This window comes from Pelecanus crispus, chromosome 9, assembly GCF_030463565.1.
Source record: "Pelecanus crispus isolate bPelCri1 chromosome 9, bPelCri1.pri, whole genome shotgun sequence".
NCBI classification, from domain to species: domain Eukaryota; kingdom Metazoa; phylum Chordata; class Aves; order Pelecaniformes; family Pelecanidae; genus Pelecanus; species Pelecanus crispus.
This window is the reverse complement of record NC_134651.1, coordinates 21605234-21630233: the sequence shown is the minus strand read 5'-3', so window position 1 is coordinate 21630233 and position 25000 is coordinate 21605234. Positions and strand designations below refer to the sequence as shown.

Below are 25000 nucleotides of genomic sequence, written 5' to 3'. Positions count from 1 at the left end.
TGTAATAAGAACAAATCAGTGTGTGCTTAAAGTTACACCTTTCTTTCCTTTTTTCTTCCCCCCCCCTGCAGAAGACTGACAGCACCCATAACTTGGGTTAATAAACAAAACCATTTTCTTGACCTGTATTGAAGTTTCAATGACACTGAATATAACCTCACTGAAAACTTTTGGCAGCCCCAGAAATCTTCCTAAAGCAAAAACTGTATCGTTCTTCTCCCCACAAACCTTTTTATCCCCACCATCCAACAGCAACAGAGGTGCTCAGCGCTGTCAGCAGCAAAGACCATCTTTCCACCCATACCTTTATGTCAACAGCTATTTCTTCATCTGTTTGAAACACTGTAGACAGAATTTTTAATTAAAAGTCGGGCTATAAATTGGGGGAGCAGTTTACTCCACGGAAAGACTGCGCAGGGACCATGCCAACAGTTTCTGCAAAGCCACTTTAGAGAAGCTGTGTGTCAAGTGGACAAAAGAATGAAAAAATGAAGGAATGCTGAACGGCGAGCGGGAAAGAAGCAGCCTGCGATCAAACTCAGCTTATACGTCAAGCAGCTCCAAAAGAATTAATATTCATGTCTATTTCAAACCACTGCTCAGTTATAATTAACTGCTTTGCTGCTGTGTTGTCTGTCATCCCCCTGAACAGCTCCTATGATTTCAGACTAGCAGAAAGTCTGCAAAAAAAACTGAAAAAGCTTTAAAGATACAGCTTAAAAAGGCAAGCGGTTTATGCAAAGTGACAGACTAAATTCACTCATTACTAACACTTCACAGGTGCAGAAAATACGTTGCTCTAGTAAAAATGAGTACTTTTACTGCTTGCTATAACAACTTCTTTTACTTTTAGGGACTGACCCAGCCAGTGAAGTCAGAGCTAATACTGCAAGTCCTTCCTAACGGCTTTGGTGCTTGCTATCGCTGTATGCTACTGTGCACAGAAACAGTGCAAGAAACAACCACCACAAAAATTGCTTCTTTACTTCATCCCACAGGAGACTGCCAACTTCTCCACAGCCCATGGACTAAATGGGCTGTGTAAACCAGAGTCTGAAAAAAAAAAAAAAAGAAAAATGAAAATATTGCTTCTGACATGTTCTTCGCAGTCGGTCCTCTAAAGGACACTTTTTGGAGAGAGAAATCCTGCTCCCCAGAGAAGCCAGGCATCTCGGCATTTGTTTTCCTTCTGGTTAAGAACAGAAATCTGAATATGTCTCGACAGCAGAAAACTGTAGGGGAAAATTCTTTTTTAATACATTCACTTTGCCTCAAAAGAAAAAAAAATATCAGTCCTTTAATCTTCATTTTCTAAGGGTAGGAGTTTAAAAATTAGAAACAAGATTTTCAAAATAACAAATAAAAATATTTAGTTCTGTAAAATGTTGGAGTGAGTGATTTTACGTAGCCTGAATTCTTCCTTCCTTTTGTTTTCTTCAGAACCAAATGATGCCATAATTGCCACGATTTGGAGTTTCATGCTCAATGGACTTGTGTCTTCCCAGCAGAAAACAGTTCCTAGATCTCCTGATCCGCACAATCTCCAAATAGTATTTGGAAAGACAATAGCACAAAGTATTTCAAAGGACATTAACAGTGCTTGCATGGAGTGGTGCCAGAAAAGTGTCTTAGAGGATATAGCCTAGTGTACTAAATTATCTATCACACAGAGCATATCCATAGGATTGGGTTTTGTTTGAAACTTTGGTTTGGGGTAGGTTGCCCGTTGTTTTGGGGTTTTTGTTCATGGGTTGGGGTTTTGTTTTGTTTTTTAATTTGGAGACTTTAATGAGTGTTGACAGCAAGCCCTCCAAGCAGCAAAAGAAACTTGTCTTAAAATACGCATAAAATCCTCCGTTTGCATCCTTTTACTATTAAAAGCAGGTCCGGCTTTGCTCAAACAGTTACAAATGCATCTATTGTAACAAGCACATGATTATCCTCTGGTTGCACAAGCCACGTGCCTGGTTAAACTCAGCTCTGCCCCAATACTGTCCCAGCAACTCCATATTTTACATAGACCTGTTCTGTACATCTATATGCTTGTGCATGCAAAATATGACGCACACCCAACAAGCAGAAGTTACAGAGCATCATTCCGTAAGATCTGTAAGATTTCTTAACACCACATTCAGGGGACTAATATCAGATATATGCATATATCAGACTAAAGCGTGCTTTACCACCTCATCACAAAAGCTGTATTAAAAGTGACCAGAAATCTTTCTGATTCTCCCAAAAACATGGCATTATTCATTCCATATCTTGTTTTATATAATTAGAATAAAGATCCTCTATAAACATCAACTAATATTCCCAAAGGAAAATTAGAAAAATAACTAAACCTTACAACACAGATAATCCAATACCTGGCAGTACATCCTACATGGCCTTGCTCAGGAAAAAGTCCTCAATTGTTCAAACTATACAGAATTATCCATACGGCCAGATTCAGGTATCTGCTACACTGCTGGAAATCAAGGGACTTGGACAAAGGAATCACTCCGAGTTGATGCCAGCACCAGAATCTGGTCTTAAAACATATACCATATTATGGCACTAATTCTTGCCAGTTTATTGGAACATCTGTGTGGCAGTATAAATTTGTAACGCCTCAGTCCATTATTTCTTGTTTCACAAGAGTAGTTAGATTAAGTCAGTATCTCAAATTTTGCTGGTTTCCTCTTTGTAACCTATCAAGACATACAAAAGGAGATTAAAAATTGTTCTCTTACTAAAATTTGAATCAGTGATACACAGTAAGTACAGAAACAAAGAGGAAAAAGGAGATGATGGTGACTAAATCTAAGTGTATGGAACCTGATGCTGAGCTCTTTACACAGCTCTCTTCCCCGTGCAATCAAGGACAGAGGCAGATAAACGCCCAAATACATCCCGAATGCTTGTGCAACAGAAACTTGTCAGTCAAATGTTCAGGTTTTTATTCTATTTCAATACCTGTAAAGACTCATTCTGCAAGTGCCTGTGGCACTTACTCCATGAGTGATGAACATCTAATGAAAAGTGGCAGCAAAACAAGAATGCTCCTGGTCCTCAACTTTCCCCTATCTCAATTCTCTGGCAAATTGCCAGTGGTTTAAACTAGAAGAAGGAATAGGGTAAAAATAATACCCTGGATTTATCTAGTACTTTTCCACTAGGGAAGTCAAAGGACATTTTATTCATTATTTTATAAAAATAAGTAAGTACTTTGGAGATGAGAATACAGAGACATAATCATGGTCAAAAATGTTATATTCAAATTGCAGGAGTCTAAAAATGTTCCATGCAAGTGGGAACTGAATTCTCTCACTTCCCAAGTATGTTTTAACCTCTGTACAGCTGATGCAAAACAAGGACTATTATCCAATTCCAACTAACGGTCTAAGGCTGTCAGCCCACAACAGAACCAGAATCCTAAATGCTCTTCTTTCCTTTTGGAAAACTAAAATCCCACTGACAACGCTCTACCAAATTCAAGCCTGCTGTCCCATTTTTAGCTCTAATTCCTATTTATTCTTTCACCCTTTTCTCAAAATGGAAGATAAAATTAATTGTAACTGATTGTTCACAGACTTGATTTGCAGAGAGTTAGATGGCATTGCATTATGCCAAAAGAAAAACCATGAATAAGTTGCGGTATTGCACACTTGAAATGTATTACAAAATAGCATCCATTCAGATGACTGTTCTCCACAATTGCATGTATCTTTGTTCTGTGCTCCCTGATGAACTCCCTTTGCTAACTGAAACTCTCCCAGCAATGAAACTGAGCTCACCACAAATCATCAAGGCAGTGGTCACCCATCTTTTTTCCACTTACAGAAATCTTCCTTAGAAGTTTTCTTCAACAGGTGTGCAAACCCTTATATAGCAAATTCAAGCCAATCAACACTAAGCCGGCTTTTTTCAGCTACCTTCCACTGATGGCTGCAAAGCAGTGCAAAGACTCCGTCTAGATAAATCCTGTCATGCACTCCTAGCAAGTATCACCACAACTGCTACTGTTGTGGGCAAATAATTTATTTTCAACCTTTTCAACCACAGCAAACCCGTTTCCTCCAAACGGCCTGAGTGAAGCCAAGGATGCCTGAGCATGTGTAACAGACTCGAGCTAAAAGACAGAGCATGCAAACAGAGATGTTCCAGGTCATCCCAAAGTCTTGTTTTCCATTCTTGAAGCCATCAACTCAAACACAATATGCAACAGAGTTACTGAAACATGTTATTGCCAGCTCATTCATAATTACATAATTACCCGTTCCTCTTCCCCACCAAATGCATAGCTAACTGAATGAGGGCTGTCATGGAAAGGGACTCAAATTGTAAATCTGGCACAGCTAGATGACCAGGATGGGAACAAAGCACAAGCACACCCAATAGCCACCAACTGCTCTCCTCTCACAGTGCTAAAGCCCAAACACAGGCTAGCACCAAACACGCTTCATGCGAACAGCATACCTGAGCCTTCTCTGATGCTCAGATAAATTGCTACGTGCTTCACGAGAAAGGTGACCCAGCGGTCTCCTCCCACGGCTTTGCGTGATGACTGGCTCCATGGTGGCACAAGCCGCGCTCATGGATGTTCACGTACCACCCCGCGAATGTCGGCTGGCAGAAGGGTTGCTCTCTTGCCTGTACAAGCATTTCTCGAGTATTAGAGCTAAGATGCTGCACTATTTCTTTTGTATCAAAAGGTGATTGTCTTTCCCTACCGGACTCCCCAGAAAGTGAATGCCTTGCACACATCAGCAGAAGAGTCAGCATAGTTCAACTGTATTTTAGGCTTGTGGTATGGACCACTCTGCTTTGCGGTCTTGGGAACACAGAAGAGCTGCTTTCTCCATTAGACATCCTCTGGTTTCTCTGTTGTGCCTCTGCCTTTAACAAAGATTGATGTGACACACACAGTCCACTAAAGTAGCAGTACATTTTTTTTTTTTGCATGCCTCCAGAACACAGCCTTGCAGGTAACACTAAATTGTTGCTTAAATCCATTTTTAACCTAGGTAAATGACTCCTGCATTTAACATCATGTAAATAAATTCCCAGGTAAAAAAAAAAAAAGCTTTCAAAATTCGCAAAACAAAATGATGATGCAAGGTCATGTTGAAGATCCTTCTTTGGATGTTATTTACATTTACAAGTTCAGTGGCTGATTTAATACACAGCAGTTTTATGCTTGGGCTACTTATATTAAAACATATTGGGGCTATTTTCTCACCTTAAAGGCAATTTACAGTGCACAAATAATGATTATTTTCTGGAGGCAGAGAAACAGATCATCTTCCCTAGGAAGATGTTTAGAAAACAGCTTCCCCTTCCGCCTGGCATGGTGCCTCCCCAGCGAGGCAGAAGTGGAATTTCCGAGACCTCTTTATGAATAAGCAGGAAAAGACTCATAAGGTGGGATAGTGTAGTAGCTTTCAAAAAGGCACATCAACTGGAGCCAGAGAGATTTCGGGCTGGGTACCTCGGTTTGCACACAATCTATCGCCTCCGCTGCTGCAGGAGGAGAGAGCCAGTTCCCAGCATAAACAGCTCTCCCGATCTTACCTCAAGAAAAACCTGTCAGGAAAGAAAGAGCCGAGCAAGTTTTTACTTTTCGCCTTTGAAGTTCTTCCTTGGCTGACTGATGCTCGCCCATACATAACTAGAAGAAAAGGCTTCCATTGTGCCGCTCTTTACACCAAGCGTATTATTCTCCACACAAAAGCTTTCGAGTCTAACTTTTAAACACACCTCTCTTCAGGGTGTACTCTTTCTAAGCCATAAAATCTTTTTTGTTCATTAAAAAAAAAAAAAAAAATAGACAGCTTTTCCCCCTCAGGCAACCTACTCGGCTTGTTATTTTTTTGTAATACTTTTTGCAAACGGATACCACAGTACACAGCAGTTAGCAACAGAACAGCCAGTTCTCGTCCTCAGAAATACAGTATTTTTTACCAGCACAGTCTCCAGTGGCTTATCCAGCCCAGCTTTAGACATGAAATACAACTATTGTAGGAACTCCCTGGTTTTAGATGAGACCTGGTGAATTAATCGCTCTCCCTGAAAACATCTCCAACATCTGGCAACTCACTGCTATTTGCAGGGTCTGTGCGCTGGGTCAGGGCGGGGATGCAGGAGCAGGGCAGGGGGTTAAGCAACGAACATGCTCAGCACCTGCTTGCTCTCTGCCTGATTCTAATCAGTATTCTCCTCTCATGCCCAGGAATGCTAGAATTCCCCAGTTTCCTCAAAAAACCCAAACTTTTTCCCCCTCAAGGGAAGGGGGGGGAGGCGGGAGAAAAGGTTAGGGTCTGACCAAATTTCATTAAAGACAATGCAAGTCTTGCCATTAAATTCAATAGGCTGTTTTGAGGTTTATGAGAAATCTCACATGCTTGACACCATTAATTAGAGGAATTAGTGGTGTTAAAAAAAAAAATCAAACACAAAACAAAACTCACAATTTTACTGTTTAAAAAATCAACTGTAACAATGCCACTTTCCTTGAAACTGTAGAAATTGTAAAAAACTATTTGTATCCGCAGCAGCAGCAGCTCTGGAAATCAAATCTTGCCTTACTGCAAGTTGTACCGCAGTCACACATCTAAAAACTTTTCTTTCTTAAGACCTGTTGACAAGTTCAAGCCAGTCTATCAATTGAAACTGGCTCCTCAGTTTTTTGGCTCGTAGCTTTATGTCCAAGTCACTGGACTATTTCTCTCTGTCAGAAAAACCGTTTATAAAAGAAAGTAAAGATTTCATTTTTCAAAAAAGTTTAAAAACAGTCCAAAACAGTTCATCTCTAATCAGTCTGTGTAACACAAAATCCCATCACTGAGAAATGCATTCTGTTGCATAAAGATTTTGAAAGCTACAGTTTTAAACTATATATACTAGCAATATACAACAAAAGAATGTTTAAAGCATTATTTTTGTCTCCTTTTTCTGCTCAGTTCATATTTCTATTTTAACAAGTACTGTAGTAAAAAAAAAAAATCCAATTTAAAAAGAAATAAAATTTTTTAAGCAGCTATCCAGAAGTTACGATCAGTTCTTAGTGAATGCAACGGCAACACCCAGTTCTAGAAGACAAAACAGTCCGAGACCTGCGTGCCCAGTCACAACCACATAAATTTCAAGCATCAAATATTTGCTTAGAAGCAAAGATTATTTGCATGTATTATTGAATAGATTTTCCACACCACATATTTGAGAAAACTGCAGGCTATTCATGGGAAACCCAGCAAAAACAGCGAAAAGCATGTATCGTTAATTGCTGTACTCCAGCGAACACATCGTGGCTCCGAGCCTCAATGTAAAATGAGGCACCACCTCCGTATTCATTAACTTAATCCCAGACCACACTAGCTATTGATCTGCTTTAGCTGTAAACAATAGTAATAAAAATATTAGAAATAAAAATGCTGAGTCTTGATCTACTTCATCAAAATGCACTCACCTGCCGCTCTCAGCCAGGGGTTGCAGCGTTACTCCGCCGCGTTAAGAAGTGCTCCGCACCACGGGCCACTGGCCCAGAGGGCACTCACCGGCCCCTCTACAACCAACCTAGTGTTCCCCAGCTCTGCAACCCCAAAGGCTGGAAGCCCAACTGCTCTTCCAAAGGCAGGTTGTGATCCTTTCTAGCCACAAAGCATTCGTTCCAAAACATCATTTCATCGGGATTTGCAGTTTCGACAGATGAGCTATAGCAGCTGAACCTATACAGCACTTTTCATTTCTGGATCCCCATTTGGAAATGTCTTTAAGGAAGGAAAGTATCATTGGTCCCATTTCTAAGAACACACACACACACAAAGATACAAAGAGAAGATTTAGCAAAACGGGAGCAGCTGACACAGACACATCTCCTGCACTCCAGCCCCTTCTCCACTGCACACACTGCCAGGATTCACAGCAACAGGAGGAAAAAAAAATAAAAATTAACGAGAGCGTAGAAAACAAGAAACAACAGCTTCTTCCTGCTCCGGGGGATCACGACCAAGCAGAGGCAGGGACCAGTAACCGGGAGGGGGAGTGAGCAGCCCCATCTCGGCTGGCTCCAGCACAGGCAATGCAGAAAGTCACTCCGAGAAACGCAGAGCAAATTATACCAACTCAAACCAGTTCTCTTCTAAGCCAAACCCAACTCTTCTAGCACTAACTTTGCTACGACTGCTTTTTTCTTGTTTGTTTGTATTTAGGGGTATCACTTACTTATAAACACATTAGTCACCAAGATCACTCTTTCCTACTCAAAACAAGTATTAAAAAAGCTCCCTCATCCCACCCCAAAGATGCAGAACCACACTCACCGTAGCCCAGTCAGAAGACAGTTAAAGCCTATGGAAAGATACCTTTGGCAGCCCCTTTTCCCACAGCTCTGGGAACTTCAGCAGCAAACCAGCACCAGCTGTGCGAGTGGGGGCAAAGCCATTTAGCCCAAATCACTGGGACCTAAGGCAACTCCTCAGTTGAACCTCAGCAAGCGCAAAACGCCACCTACAAAGCACGACCGCATCTCCACCTAGAGAGCACAACAGTCCCATGGAAGCTTTAAACTTCACATGAAAAAAAAAATGAAAAACACCTACAAGTCTCCCAGAAGAGAAGGGCAGAGGCAGGGCAAGGAGTTCCCCGAGTTAGAAACAGGGTAGCAGCAGCTCCTGCCTGGGCTGGGAGCCACCCCTGAACCTAGAGGTACGGCACCCAGCCCTGGATGCCTGCAGGGCTCGCCTCGCTGAGGTGAACTCACGCTCACAAAAGCACAATGGCTCTTTTAACCACAGGCTCCAACCCCGCAAAACTGGTCCAAGGCACCTCAAGGGCACACCGCTCCTCAAAACCCCTGGAGGCTAGAACGGGAAGAGTAACGCGGGCGAGAAAACAAAGCGCATCCAAAGGCGTTCCCCCTTTGCCATCCTGGGAAACCCGTCATTCTGCATGCCCTCCCGGTGCTAGCCAGTGGCCAAAAAATAACTGCCAGGTGGCCCATTTCTTTAACAGAGTGACTTCTGCATGATAATGCCCAAGGTTGGAAACAGATGAGTCCCTGCTCTGCTCTTTGATCGCCTGGAGAATCTTTTTTTTCCCCCTTACAGGACATTTCTGGGGTGTTTTACTTTTTGTTTATAACTACCATTATTTGGATTCAGATACTAAACATATTTAGGAGTCTTTTAATACTCACTCTAAATTTTTGTCTCTGATTTACTCTTCCAGGGCTGACAAGTCTGTTCCTGATGTCAGATTAAGAGAAATATTTCTGTCATCAATCATCACTCCATCTTTTCGACTGCCAACGCAGGAGAAGTACCGTAACTCTGAATCCTGGCTTGTTTTAAGTTCTTCCTTGGCCAAGTGACCCCTAAGAGTTTGGAGAAAAATCCTCTCTATGCCTGTCATAGTGTAGGGTTTGACAACCGTTCCAGTCAGAGCTCCTGATTTCTTTCCCAAAATTTCATTTGCTGTGTTGATTAGGATCAGAGGTTGAGGGGAGGAATGCAGTTTTGGAGGACAGAGCATGCCTCCCCTCGTGATACCCTTCAGCCAGGGAGGAGCCAGAAATCAAACTAAGCAAGCAGCACTCTGCCTCCCGTCCTGCCGGGACTGATGGAGCAGATTGGTTACAGAGCTTCTCACAGCAGAGGGCCAGGGTTTTTGTTTGCCTTTTTTTGCTAAGTCATGTGTTAGAAAATTTTTAAATGCAGTTCTCTAAACCACCTCTTTTTAATTTGCTCTGCTTGCAACATTTTAACTACGCTTACTTACCATCTCAGATCTCTTACTTATCAATGAAAATAGATGTTTACTGCTATGAAGTCTTGCTAAGTCTGAGAAAGCGCATGAGTTCCCGCAAATGTGAAATGTAATTAAACTTTCATACCAAGGCCAAATTCAACCCTAAGTTACCTGCATAGCCCTTGATGAGAGCAGGGGATTGTTCAGGTATAAATGGCAGTACAATTTGGTCTCAAGAAACTTTTAAACATAGAAGGAGAAGGAAATAATCGAAATATAAACAAAATGTCTGCTGTATGCAGCCATTTTGCGCTTTCACCAGGAGAAGTGAGCATCCCGAGAGCCTGCAACACTTTTTGCTGCTTGAATCCCCACTGGGCACCAGCGCAGCGCAGCCCACATCACCTGCCCCGGCACACGCAACATGCAGTTTATGCCAGTCTCGCCGCTGCTCAGAAGAGGTGGACACGCAGTTAATTTTAAGGGCTTTTCAAAATGTAACACTGCATTTGTTGGAAAACAAATTGTGGATGCTAAAGCGACAGGCATTCGTGTGATTTTCTGTATAGCTGCCAAGTATTTGAGCATTTTTACTTGATCCTGTTGATTTAAAAGGGAGCAGATCCAATCAACTGTGCTAAACCAGGGATAAACCCACAGGGCTTTTTCCTAACTGCAACAACTGTACGATCTTCTAAATAGATTCCTAAATGTTTTCTTCTATTATTTTCCAGTTCCACAGACGGCAGCAAAGAACACAGTTAAGCTATATACCATACACGTAATAGCTACCATAGGCAGCAAGAGACGTTAGAGCATACAATGCCTTTCTCTGCACCGCGTGTATGAAAAATCTGAAGAAAAATGCACAGAACAATTTGTACACCTCCCTCTAAAATACTGCACCATAAAGGTTTGATGACTACTCACTTAAAACATCACTCCTTGTGCAAACAGTCCTGAGTCAGACAACTTTTCTGGCTTTGGTGAAACTGTTAGAAGTGGGTGAGTTAAATTTGCAGGGTGGTAGTTACTTAAAACTGTCCCTTCCTGCGTGTAAATACTGATGATCTAATTCAGCGCTTGCTCACACACCAGAGCCAGTCCACCAGCTGCAGGGGACTTAATCTTGATTTATACCTTGGTAAAGGGATTTCCTGAGATTTTTTTTTTTTTTGCAAAATCCATACTTTTCAGGATTTCATTGTGAAAATGGGAAAACAGTGTATTTCACCTTCCATTTTCACGTTTCTTTAGCTAAACATTTGCCGCTTCACTTTTTCCTGTCAAAACACCTCCTTTCTGAAAACAATTTATTTTGCTGTTCATGAAACCAGTGCAAACCTGACTTCCAGCTAGTTCTGTGCAGGTTTTTTCTTGCCACTGCGTCTGACTGGAGGGGTTGGGTAGGTGTCAGAGTCCTCATTCAGCCACCGTTCCCCTGGTTCCTGCTCCAACTCTTCAGCACTTCACACCAGATCAACCAACCAGCCCTTAGGTCAAAATGAGAAGGAAGTCCTGCCACATCATCTTCAGTAAAAAGGGATTTTCTGTGGAAACATTCCCTGCTACCCCATTAGCCTGGTTTCTATAACACCTGTCCATATTCATCTCCACCCTTCCCTGAGCCAGTTAAAGATGTAGAGGTGGAAAGTGGATTTAAGTCCAGTTTGGTTACAGCGAGTACGTTGGCACTACTGCCTCGCAAGGGGTATATGGATTATACACTGGTTACATTTTTAACAAAGAGTAATTTAGCCAGAAGAACTGTAGTTGTTATTGCTTTTCTGGGCTGGTATATGGAACAGATCCTGATTATATTGGCATGAATAGTCCTAGTCATTTAAATAAGGTGAATAAGATTTGACAGGGGTTGAATAAGCTGTCTGCTTGCAGAGATGTCAGCTGCAGACAGTTTATTCCTCACACGATTCAAACCACTATGTGACATTATATCTGATAAAGAAATTACTACATAGTCATTTTTGGATCAGACAGCCAAGAGGAGGCATATCGTAATTACAAAAATCCTTAAGACAGGTCCTTATATGGACTTGTGCATGATACAAACATTGGTCATATTTGGCAGAAAGTCTACATCCAGGCAAATATCCATTAAAAAAAAAATTAAAAGGTAGAATGTATATCACTGTCTTCACTGCAGCTCTCCATGGAAACGAACAAGTTGAGTTCATGGACTTTAAGGAAATTTATACCTAAAATGCTTTCAAAGAATTTTACCTGTTGGTACGGGGCAAAAAGTCTCCTGAAGTAGCTGAGTACTTGTAAAGTATGCACAGACTGATATTTTATTCAGAGATAACAACAGACGGTAACAGACAACACAAAAACAGAACGGGAATGAGAAAATGCCGATTGAAAAATTTCTGATTTAGCCCTTTACTCTGCTGTTCAGCAGAGGAGTGTCACCCACATAAAAATCAATGCGACACTCCAGCTTTACCAGGCTTCTTACTACTCTTTGTGAGGCTAAATTTCTGTGTCCAGATATGCCAGTGGAAGCAGCGGGACCTGGATCTAATGCTCACATACCCTACAATTCAGCTGAAACTTCATATCATAATTACAAGCCAACATAACACATCCAGATTGCACAGCCCTCTTCTACTGAGGATGTGGTGGAATATATTTTACTATCTCTGAAATAAGTATACTTTTCTGTAATGCAACAAGGAACCGATTATTCTCAAGCACTCTTGCTTGCTTTTCAGCACAGCCTGGGCGATCCGACTTTCCCCTCTTTTTTGAGGAGGGGCACTGCAACTGTGCTCGCCAACGCAAGTGAGGTCTACGAAATCAAAACTGAAGAAATCACACAAAGAAGTGCTGCAAGCTTGTCTGTGTCCCCTTTATACTGACAGCCCGATCTGGAGAACTGGCTGGCTTCTCAAACTCCCCTTCTTTTAGTGGAAGCCCTGGTCCGTTTATCTCGTGTGATTTGGTATAAAAAAAACTCAACCTTTTTTTTTTCTTTAGACTGCACTCATCAAAAAGATTACATGCAATAAAATTAGTTTCATTAAAATTCAGTGAAATACCACGTATTTTACCTGTTGTAAAATTTCAGTGCATTGTATACTAAAACAATTCAACAAAAACAAATCCAGTAATGCTAAACAAAAATCCCCCACAAAACTGTAAAAGCGTACAGTGCATACATCCAACAGACCATGCAAAATAAGGATTCCGTTCAAATTTCACATCTCATTAAAGACACTTTGGCCATTAATCCATACGGGTTTAGGAGCAAAGAAGGATTTTCCAAGACAGATAAACTCAAATGATCCTCCTTTGATCTCCGAGGTTAAGAATCAGCGACAATGGAAGATGAACAACAAGGGGCAGAACTACTGGCCTTTTTATGTGCCACAATGGCATCAGCAAACAACTACTTAATCAATATTTGGCCAGGGACACTGAAAACTTCCTTTTCAAATTTTAATTCCTAGTTGTAAAACAACTGTAGGGCAACCAGCAAGATAAGACATTAAACTGACTGCTTAATTGCCTTTTACTGTCTTACTAGTTATATATGCACATTCTTAATAGTTTGTGAATCTTTATTTACTAGGATGAATAAATGACCTGTCAACAATTACATCGGACTCCACTAACTAAATAATCTCAGCGCATGACACACTTTAACTCTAATGTGTCCTCAGTGAGTTTTAATTTCATTACGATTCACTTTTTTTTTCTAGGCAGAGTGATTTAAACTGAATTAGTTTAACAGCATGGGGCAGGAGTACTCCAGGGCAAGTAAAGTAAAATGCTGCGCTCACACTACGCTAAACAAGGTCTTGCGGTGAATTATGTTACTGTACATCATTTTTATTAGCCAGAGAGCTCAGAGTTTGGGGAACACTTGGAAGTATCCTGCATTTTTATTTATATATTTTGTTCTTTCTCTAGCCACATGTGTTTGTTACGTAGGATTTGAAGTGACATTTACATGGAGAAATTCACATTGACTGGCTTGCTCTGATTTATTGCTTTGCGTTTCACTCAATTTCTTCTTAAATTAACCAGAGAGCACTTTGTAGTTCTGCTTCATTTCCCAATGCAGTTTTATTACACAGCCCTGGGGACTCGTGATAATTTATCACTATCAGCTTTATTGGCTTCCTTCTTCTAAATCCTGTTCCAGCCCTTATCAATAAGTAAACCTAATACCAAACTAAACCTTCCCTGAGTAAGTGTTAGATAAAAGTGTCATCTTTGACTGACACAACAGAGAATTACTATTCGAAATCAGACCTGGAAAATAATCTGTTTTAAGGATTTCATCAGCACAAACTTTTACTTTCAGCATTCATTGCTAATTTTGTTTTTTATCTAATTAAAATCTCTGTCTGTCTGCTGATACCATTGCTACCTTTGCGTAAACACAGATCAAGAGATCCTTGCCCTCGATGAAAGTTTCGCCAGAGACTTTCACTGGGGATTAGAGTCACACTCTTGGTTAGGGGGTACTTTCTATTAACAGAATAGAACAAATTTGGGCCCCACTCCTGCCTGCCCCAACCCACGTGAGTAACTTTACACACATGAATAGGCCCTTTGAGCGGGACTCCTCATCATTACCCGCATACGATAGTGTTTGCAGAACTGGAGGTCTGATACCCGATCCAGTAAACCTAAACCTGAGGATTTCCCCCAGCGCTGCAGTTGCTCAGCACGTTACAGAGCTGGTTTCAAGAAGAGCCTGATCCCTACCGTGGTAAACTACTGATGTCAAGGATTTTGCAATCGTAGGAGAATCCAGAAAGCCAAAGGTTTAAAAAAAAAAAAAAAAAAAAAAAAAAAAAAAAAAAATCGCATTTTCCGAGCAAGTCCTAGCCACACCAAAATCGCCTGACTGTGGTTTTGCCTCAGCCTTTCCAGAATGACACTGTGTAAGTCTAATCGATTATTAAGACTTTCAGAGCAACCCGATCAGATGCAAACTTGGGTACAAATTCAAGTAAATCAACTGCTGTGCGCGAAGAAGTCCTGGTACCTGCTGAAATAACATGTGCCTTTGCTCTAGATGCATGCACTTAGAACTGGAAAGGACGGCCACAGCGGTTCTGTTCGAATAGGCGCCGACTCTTTTTAAGGTAAGGAAAGTCTTCCTAGGATGGCCAACCGTGCAAACCCGTTTATGAAATCATGATTTCAGGAACGGGATATGATGTATCTACATATTACTTGAGAGAGCCACTGCTAGACTGAGTAACACCGTTTCTTCCCACAGCTGGAAGTATTACTAGTGTTTATGTAAGGCGATTAGCGTGCAGATCGTCTGCCAATTAGCACTCTCCTCAAAGTCCCCCAGCTTGCCCTCAAGACAGGAGGGCACGGGCTGCTCCTGGCATCTCCGGAGCGGCGAGCACCGCTCTGAAGTCACTCAAAACACAAACATTTAGTGCCTTTCTGAAAGCACTCAGCGTGCTGGGACATCATGCTCTTGCTTGTTGGTGACTTAGTGATCGCTGAGGTCATCAGTTATTATTTTTAGCTCAACATAATGATTTGGAAGCGGAAGCCTGGTCCAGAGCGCCACAGCGACAACAGGTCGGGCAGAAGAAACAACGTGCAGAGATACAGTCCGGGTCAAAGAGACTTTATCACCTATTTCAGTTTCCACTTGTGTGGCACCTGGCTTTTCTGTCCAGGACTGGACTCACACGCTACCGAGATACGAGGAAGGAAAGGGAAAAAGACAGACAGAAAGTACTGTTCACGCTATCTGCCTTGAGCCAAATCCTGGAGCCTCTGGGGAGTTATTCTTAATTAAGCACTATTTTCTTGTCAGCTCTGAGAGCCTCAGAAATGAAATTCTGTTCAAGTTACATGAGCTGATTTTTAAGACTTGCTAGTGACCAAATACTTAAAGTACTGTACGAAATTCCAGACTCAAGATGATAATTGCCTGCAGCCACAGTCATCACGTTTCATTCTGTAAGTGAATCTTTACAGGGAACACTGAGCAAAGGAACACACTGTGCCTCAGCCATTAAGACACAACAGTATTTCACACGACAAGTAAGCCCTCTTACCGCTGTGCCCTGGGACAGGACTCTGGAGCAAATCACAACAAGCCCTGCGTCAGAAAATCACAACCAAAATCTAACTTGGCATCTGCCTCGTCCCATGTTCCAGCCGCTAACCCAACCGTCTACGATGCAGAAATGAATGGGATAGCTCAAACTGATATCTGGTGCCTGCATGTTAATCCTGTCCCTTAATAAACTGCCTTTATTAGTTTAACAACCTAAAAATAACTGGCTGCATGATACTGACCAACCCTAATTAAAACATCTGCAAGCCCATCTAGCCCGAGCTACCCTTTAGATCATGTGCCACCACTTCAAAGCCTGCGCATCAAGTCAGTAATTGTAACTCTGCATCTAAATATTTAAGCTAGGGGCTGGTAGTCGCGTGTCCCATTTACAGTCAGCATCTGTCCTCTAATTCCATTACAGTACAAAGCAAAAATGTTTCCCAAAACTCGCAAACAGGAAAAGCATCGCACAGCTAGAGAAGCAGCAGCAGCTTGAACTTTCTAGCTGCTGAGCAGGGCTTTTGTGCTAAGGTCCCTCTTTTCCCCCCCCTTCAAACTCCCCACATACACACACAAAAATAGGGGTGGTGCTGAAATTGTATTAATGTGAGCCTCAGGCGCACAGCAAAAAAGAAAAGAGGAAGGGGAGGGAGAGGGGGGAAGGGTTTGGTCCAAGATGAAAGTAAGAAGGAAATAAAGGAGGCAATTTAGTCTGCTGTAGCCTGAATTGCTCTCAGTACAGCCAAGGGTAGAGGCTTGGGATGAGTAGGGCCCTTTTTGGACGGGTGTGCATGACTGGGGGAGGATCCGCCAGGACAGGGCCCGGGGGCCAATTCCGCCGGCCGGGAACAGAGGCCCCCTTTGAGGCCGGGCGGGGGGGTCCCGGCCCCAGCCCCAGCCCCAGCCAGCGCCGCCCGCTCGCAGCGGGCCCGAGGACCAGCTCTACGCCCCATCGTTTGAGCGCTGAAAGCCACCAGTTTCTGCCAGAAAACAACAGCTATCTTATGAAGCGGGGAGTTATCAGATTAGTCAGCAAACCATGCCGCGCATAACTCCCACTAAAGGTACAAGCGACTCCCTCTTCTGTAGCGCTTATGCTAAAAATATGCCCCGATGTACCATATAAAGGCACAAAAGTTTCTCTTTCATGTTCTTTATTTATGGCTTATGCCTTTAAGAAAAATATATCACACATGCAGAAATACAGATATGCTATTATAGAATTATAAGCTTCCTGATACGCACTGTGACAATCAAGGTTTTCTTTAAATATGTATCTAAAATCAGGGTAGTGAGTGACACTGACAGAAATGCTGAAATAACAGCAAAGCGGGCTGCACATGTGGCATCTGGAAATGCCGGCGAGAGAATCAGATTTAAGTGTCCGTGAGCAGAGGCTGAAACAGAATCACAGCGGGGCATATGAAAGTTTACCTACGCTAATGTATGCGATGGGACAAATCCCAAGCCACGTGATATACTGTTTCTATTGCACATTTTTCCAAAATATCGTGTTTCTCTTTTCCCTGATCCCACTCTGCTGCAAGTACTCCCCAAATTCCAAATCTCGACTTAGCTACCATTAAAATTACAACAATAGTTATCCTTTCCCTCGGAAAAAATGCCTCTCCCCGAGCCACCCAAATGCCCACGGTGAGGAGGGGATTTCAGGCAACGTCAGCAAGCGTCCAGCACTAGACGTGTGCTCCCGAGCAGCAGCGTGATTCCCTGCTGCACGCTCAGCCCCAGGACTTGCCTTCCATCCTAACCAAAAGCCTTCCCTTGCATCTCCCTGCACCCACACTCCCGCTACCAGCATACCTTAGGCCCCCGAGACCAGAGCTAGAAAAATTACTCAAGCGATAGAAGACTCCAAAATACTGCACTTTTTCACTCCGTAACGCAGAGCACTCCCACAAAGAGCCGTCGGTGGTGAGCTACCACACAAGGCTTTTGCTGCGCACCACTGGGATAACTTTCGGATGTACTGCAAGCAACCCAAGCGTCAGAGAGGGCATCCGAGACGCCCTGTCAGTGGGCACCCTCTGCCACACCAGGCCTCACGCCCAGGTGGTGGGTGCTGGCAAATACGATCCTGCAGCATCAAAATCCTCAGGAGCGCTGCCAGTTATTCCAGTAAGAGAGCAGGATCTGACCTGATGATCGTTACAGACGAGGTGAAACGGAAGCTCCTCTGCTGGCAATGGGACTTGAAGCAGAACCTTTTTTGTTAGCCAGGTACGGAAAATAGCGGTGGGCTTATTTTATACTATACATAAGGCATGTGTACGGTAACAAATCTTTTCTTGAGCAGCAGCTCTCTTGCACTGCAGCATCCCACCCACTCCAGTAATAAGATTAAGCAACAGCTTGCTAGCCAGGGAGGGGGAGCAGGCGTTGTCTGCGGGAAGAGCACGCTCTCCCTCCAAGTGCCAAACCTTCCCAGGCACTGTGACAGAACGGACGGGATTATCGAGCTGCCGTTTGCACAGAACTGCCCGGCCACATTCATCCAGCAAAAACCTGCATGCACAAGGACAGGATAGGACCGCGCTACCCCATTTAGTCAGGGGGAATTTTGCCACTGACCGAACTTGGAAGCAGCAAAGTAGGACATTCACGTCCACAGAAAGGGAAGGAGAGGGTTATGTCAGAGGGCAGAACGCAGCCTCCTTGTACGACCGTGCTGGGGGGCACGAGCGAGCCCCTGTTCGCAGCAAGGCACCGCCAACCCCAGTGCTTTTTCTGCAGGAGTCTTGGGGCTCCCCCAGGCTGGAGGGCAGCTGCACGCCCAGACGCCAGTTTAGGGTAGATCAGGAGCCCCGCTTTAAAGAGCAGAGAGTCAAAGAACAGGAAGAGTATTTCAAAGAGAAGTAGAGGGGTGGATTATATTGATAATAGTATTTTTTTCTCTTGCTGTCTCTATTAATTACTTTTTGTCCCATAAATCAGGGATATTATCAAGGCTTCCTATCTTGTTTTTAACCTCTCTTGAGAAATTCAGGAAGGCAGAAAAGCTAGATATTGTAAAACAGCTAGGGCACTGAGTTTAGCTGTTTTTCCCTTGATGCACGTCCCTCTCAGAACAATTCTCTGTTGCAGGAGGTTCCGAGGGAAGCTCAGTGACCCATCGTACAGGGGCGGCTAGACTGGGCAATCAAACTGCGCTTTCTCACCTTAATCTACTACTTCGTTAGCGTCTTCTGCGTGTTTGTGTTACACACATCCACGCAAACACAGACACACAGAAGACGAGGCTTCCCTGAAAGCTTTAGTAACAGAGCTGAAAACAAAGTTTTGGGAGTGTTTTAGGGTTTGTTCCTACAGAACAAGGGCTGTCCTCCTTCAATGGCACTCAGCATCTCTAAACGTCTAGAAACGCTAGAAACATTTTCTAGGTAAAATCAGCTACTTTTTCCACGGTGGAGAGTCCATAAAACTGCATGGAGCATCAGCTATTAGGGTCTCATTGAATAATTCATCCCTCATTGCAAGCCCATAATGTCTTTTCTCAGCCTTTTGTGGGGCTGTTTTCTCTTCTTTTCTCCTTGAATTATAAAAAGGTTGCCTTCTTTTGTTCACATCAAGCTGCTGCTAGCTGAAGCTTTGTCTGTGCAAAGCCAAAGTGTGAGTTTCAATGGACTCCCCCCTCTTTGTTTTCCAAGTTCATCTCCAAGTGTAGATTGTGTATAGAAGGCCTTCTTTGTAAAAGCTGGAAAAGTTGTACAAATGTTTGACCAGCTCATTTGGTACTTTTGTCTCGCCTTCACCAGTGCCTCTGCATGTGCTGGGCAGCCACTTCCACGCACAGGCCGCCCAACCGAGCCCTCTTCTGCCCCTCCACTCGGCCCAGCCGGGAGCTGGGCACAACCGCAGCGGGGGCAGCGGCTGCCCCCCGAGCAGCCCTTCGCCTCCGTTTGCCTCCGCCTTGCTCAGGTTGCAACCTCCTCGCCGCCCCTGACCAACGACCAACACAAGCTTTTCCCAGCAGTTTTAAGAGGAGAAGAAACAAAACATGCAGCTCCCTGCCCTGCCCACGGCGGCGGAGACGCAAGGCTCCGCAGCCTTTGGCTACAACCAAACCTTCTGTGCAGCTGCAGCCTTGGGCTCAGCTTGGGCTGGCAAAGCAGCCCCTGTGCGGCCATGCCGGGGGCTCCACTGCCGGCTCCAGCCCTCCCTGCTCCCTGGCCCCCATCCCTCTTACTGAAAGCCAAACCAGCGGTGACCCCCATCTCTGCCCCCACCTCTGCGCCATTCCCTGACAGCACAGGGTCGTACTGGTGGGGGAACGGGACGGCATGGGACATGGCAGCCGCCCCGTCGGGGCTAGCTCCTCGCCCTACACCTCCTGCTGTGCTGGCCCCAGGACGAATTCCGGGAGAAGGGGGGTGATACCCACCAGCACCCCGAGCTGGCACGGGCCGGTCCCAGGGCTCCACAGAGAGCAGGAGGAAAATGGGACTTTACCTCTTTCGCTGAGGATGCCGTCAATGCTGTGCTTGGCCTTCTTGTCACCTTCCTCCACCTCCTTCCTTTCCAGCTCAGCCTCCTCTTCCTCGCCTTTCCCAAACTTGCTCCGCAGGATGCGGCTGATGGAGCTCACTTCGGGGGGAGCGCAGAGCTGTGACCGGGCTCGTCCCCAGCAGCCTCGCAAGGCGGCCGGGCCGGGGAGCCGAGCCCCGCATCCGTGCCGCTGCCCCGCATCCCCCTTGGCTGCTGCCAGTCGGGGCTTTCGGGGGGGGCGCGGCCGCCAGCTCCCCTCGCTGCGGGGGCTTTCCCGGGGCACTGTCCCGCACCGCGCTCCAGTGCCGGCACAGTGGGCCCGCAAGTGATTTTTTTTTTTTTTTTTTTTCCCCGAGCCCGGGCAGCGGGAGATGAGAAAAGCCCACGGACACCCACTCAAATACCGCCCGGCTCCGTGTGCCCCCCCCCGCGAACAACCCACCGGCGCAGGGAGATGCTCCCCATCTCCTGCTTCCCAGCTCCAGGAGACCGGCAAGCCCCGAGCCGCCCCGCGGGGGGCAGGAGGAGGGGAGGGGGATGCAGTTGCGATTTAATTGCAGCCCCCCCGCCGGGCCCAGCAGCCCCCCCGGGACGCTCTGCCGGTACCGGCGCGCTAACGCCGGCCGCTCGGTAGGCACCAGCCCGGCCCGGGGCTCCGCTCCCGCCGGCTCCGGGCTCTCCTCCCCGCACCGCCCCCGGCCCTCCGGGACGTGTCCGAGCCCCCCGTACCTGACGGCACCGTGTTGCGGTCACACACCCCGTCCTTCAGCAGCTTGTCCCGGATCTCCCAGCTGAACATGCCCGCGTTTTCCCGCTTGTATTCCTCGATTTTCTTCTCAACATCCGGCGTCGTCACCTGCTTCAGTAAAGACAAGGCGAGCGGGCACAGTCTGCGGGGCCGGGCGGGGGCCGGGGCCGCCGGGACCCCCGCTGCGGCCGGAGCCTCCCCGCCGCCGCCGCCGCCCGCCCCGGCCCCGCTCAGCCCCGTTACGAACCGCCCCGAGGACGGGCGGCTTAAAATCAGAGGGGGCACGATGGGAAACAACGGGCCCGCGTGAAACAAGCACCCCCCGGGTTAAAGGAAACTTCCCGGGAAATCCGCCGGGGTTGTACGGGAAGGTGGGATCGGGCCCTCGGCAAGGAAAATCCCGATTTAGGCAGCACCGGCTGCCGTGCGGCCGGGGGAGAAATTCCGGGTCGGGGTTAGAGGAGGACTCCGTGGGAGCGAAACTCCGAGTCGGTGAAGTTTTCGGCTGAACAAAGTTCGCAGCGCCAAATAAAAAGCAGCGCAGTAAAACCGCTGAGGGGTCCCAGCACCCAGAGGTTTTCTTCGATGGCCTCGTGATTTTCAAATAAAGCCGAATTCAAGCAAAACAAAGGTCTCCCGGCTGGGAACAGCTTTTCGTTCGGGTAACACGCTTATAAAAAAAATATCAATAATCCCAACACCAAAAAGAAAAGTTCAGGCATTACTACTTTAGAAGCAACAAATGGGGGGGGGGGGGATATCTAGCAGTAACTTTCAACAGAAATTCAAGCCTTTACTTCGCTTTTGTGGGAATGAGAAGCTGTAGTAGTAGGAGGCGGCTGATCTTGCGACAAGAATCCGTATTTGTCCGCGTTATTGTGAGCGCAAAACTTTTTAGCCGCGTAGCTGTAACTACGCACCGCTCTGGAGCGGACAGAGAAATAAACAGCAGGAGAAGGAGCAGTAGGCAGACAGACAGAAAGACAGGTAAATTTTTTTGCGCTTTGCAACGCCAAGAGGCGAGGGCCCGATCCCGCCGCGCCGCGCCAGCCCTGACACCGGGCCGGTCGCCCCCCCGGTCCCTGCGGGCCGCGCCGAGCCCACCCGCGGCTGCCGCGGCGCTGGGCGGGGGGCGCTCGGGGCTTCGGGCCGCCGGGCGCTGGCAAAACGACCCCTTTCTCCCGGGTTTCGTTTGAGAAGTTATTTTTTTAAAACAGGATTTTCCTCAATTAAAAAAAAAAAAAAAAAATCGTTGCCACGAAACCGCAAGAGTATTTTTTTTTAAAGCCTCGGAAAGTTTCGGAGCAACACGCGGCGCTGCGTGTCTGCGCCCACCGCCGGCCCCCGCACCGGCCCCGACCCCGGCCCTCCCGGGGCGCTGCCCCCGCGCCCGCAGCCCCCGGTACCGGCCACCCCGGGCTGAGCCCCGGCTGGGCCTCGCTCCCCGCCGCCGCGGCCGGGGTCTGCCCGGCTCCGGGCGGGCGCGGAGGGGCTCACCTTGGGCTTGCTGCCGCCGATGGCCCCCGGCCGGATGGAGCCCGTCTCCTGGTACCTGCAGAGAATTTTGGAGACGCAGCCGTGGGACACTCGCAGCTGGCGAGAGATGACACAGGGCCTTATGCCATGGTGGGCCATCTCCACTATCTTGTGTCGGATATGGTTGGGTAAAGGCCTGCCATTGATAAACACTCCTCCGAGCTGATTGACTCTGCCCTGGCCTAGAGGGGTAGAGACTAGAAAAGGAGGGGAGGGGAGGCAGGAGGGGGAAATGGCGTTAACGTCTCCTTCGGATCCTGCTGGGTCTTTTTTTTGTTGTTGTTCTTGTTTTTTGGTTTGTTTTGGGGTTTTTTTTCTTTTTTTTTTTTTTTTTTTGTCGTCGCTTTTCTGTAAGGCAACTCGCCCCCGCCCGCCCAGCCGCCCCGCAGCGCGCCCGGGGCCGCCGGCCCCCGCGGAGCCCCGCGCTGCCGCCCGGCGGGCGGGGGAAGGCGGCGGGGCGGCTTCACCTGTCGCGCCCGCACCGGAGCCGGGCTCCGGGGCTTGCCCGGCTCCAGCGGGGAAGGGGGGAACCGGGGCGGGAAACCCGCGGTCTCCGCGGGCGGCGAGGGGGCCGGCCGGCGGCTCGGCCGCCCCGGGGTGCGGCACCGGGGGCCCGTCCCCCCCCCGGTCGGGGGCCTGCGGGGCTCCCCGGTGCTGCGGGCTCTCGCACCGCCGCTGCCGGGAGCGAGAACCACCGCTTGCAGCGGCCCGGCCCGCCCGCGCCAAGCCCTGCTTCCTAAATTCCCTTTCGATTTCGTTTTACTTTCCGCTCCCCCCACCCCCCAACTTTTCCCCCACTTTTTTCTAGCTTTGGGCTCCCCAAATCCCTGCCCCTCACTCTGCCGAAGAGCGGCTCAGGGCCCGCTGCGCCGCCGGCCTCCCGGTCGGCTCCCGCCGCTCCCGCCGGCCGGAGGGGAGGGACCGCTCCCGGGGTGCGAGGCCACAGCCGCCGGCCCGCAGCCGGGCCCTCCCCGCACCGGCCGCAGCCATGCCCGTGCCGGGACCGGCGCCCTGCCCCCGCCCCGCCGCGGACGGACGGCTCTGACAGCCCGGGGGTGCGGGCCGGGGGTGCGGGCCGTCCGGGCAAGCCCTCCGGGCGCCGGCTCTCGGCGGGCCGGGGAGGGGGCTGCTTTGTGCCGGCCTCCCGGCACGGAGCCGGCCTCGCTTTTCCGAGCGGGAGCAGCCCGGGCGCGGCCTTACCTTCCAGCGGGAACCCGCTGCGGGGGTAGTTCTGCCCGGCGCCGGGTCGCATCATCCTGGGGACAGCTCCAGCCAGAGTTGTCATCGCGGCGCGGCCCGGCAGCGTTATATCCAGGTGCGGGCTGATCTAGGAGAGATCCGCGCTGTCAGCGGGTCCCACCGAATCAGGAGCGGTCCCGGGAGGGGGTGGGGGATGCCGCCGGGGGGCGGGGAGGAGGCAGCTCCGCCGCTGCCCCTTTGTCAGTGACCCGCGCAGCCCCGCACCGGGAGGGCCGGGGCCCCGCCGGGCGGCGAGGCTGGGCGCGGGGGCTGGGGGCGGGCGGCGGGGCGGGGGGGGGGGGCGGCGGCGGCGGCGCTGTCCCCGGTGCGGCGGGGAGCGGCAGGCGCGGGGCCCGCAGCATTTATCGGCTCCGGCCCCGGCGCGGCTCCGCGGCGGCGCCGCCGCGATTGGCCGCCGCCGCCCGGCCCGGCCGCGCCGCCCCCGCTGATTGGGCGAGCGGGGCGGCTCTCCCGCATCGCCCCGGCCGGCGCGACGGCAGCGTGACCGGCACGGCCCGGCACGGCCCGGCGTGGCACGGCACGGCTCGGTATGGCCCGGCACGGCCCGGCGTGGCCCGGCACGGCCCGGTATGGCTCGGCACGGCACGGTATGGCACGGCACGGCACGGCCCCGCACTGCCCCCGCGGGCCGAGCCGCGCCGCGCCGGGCCCTCTCGCCGCGGGCAGAGAGCGGCCGGCGGCGGGGAACTGCTCGGTGCCCCGACGGCCGCCCCGGCCCCGGGGAGGGGAGCACCAGCCGGAGGCGGCCCGGACCTGGCACCCCTGGGGACCCCGCGTCCCCCCGGGGCTCCGCGGGGCCGCAGCCCTGCCCCGGCAGGCACGGAGGGGCAGCCCCTGCCTCCCTGCCCAGAAAGTGCTCTGTCTCCTCCGAGCACCAGTGGCGGGGGTTCTGGGGGCAATAACCTCCCTTCTTTTTTCTTTTTTTTTCTTTTTATCTTCTTTTTCTTTTTTCTTTTTTCTTTTTTTTCTTTTTTTTTCCTTTTTTCCTCTTTCTTTTTTTTTTTTTTAGGGAAAAAAGCTTCCTTCCATTTATTTATGTTGCACGGAAATCTCTTCCCGTCCAGAAGAAACGCCTCTGGACCAAACGGTGCTAGCGGTTTTGAAAGCGAGAGCTGCCAGTGAGCTCTCGGTGGGGATTCCTGCTTTTAAGAATCGAC

At 48.2% G+C, this 25000-nt stretch overlaps 1 protein-coding gene across 5 annotated transcripts in view; it reads right to left on the bottom strand.

Moving 5' to 3' along the window:
- Positions 1 to 23868, bottom strand: part of PAX3 (paired box 3) — an 81004-nt gene extending 57136 nt beyond the window's left edge. For 2 of the 5 annotated variants that reach the window (XM_075716234.1, XM_075716237.1), the window contains exons 1-4: positions 23784 to 23868; positions 22545 to 22780; positions 21029 to 21158; positions 20264 to 20398 (exon numbers count right to left, since the gene is read on the bottom strand). In XM_075716234.1, coding sequence (XP_075572349.1) covers positions 20264 to 20398; positions 21029 to 21158; positions 22545 to 22780; positions 23784 to 23868 — 586 coding nt within the window. Of the gene's footprint in view, positions 1 to 5203; positions 5213 to 20263; positions 20399 to 21028; positions 21159 to 22544; positions 22781 to 23783 lie in introns of all 5 variants that reach the window. The other 3 variants (XM_075716238.1, XM_075716239.1, XM_075716235.1) reach the window with 3 other exon arrangements.
- Between the last annotated feature and the right edge of the window lie 1132 nt (positions 23869 to 25000).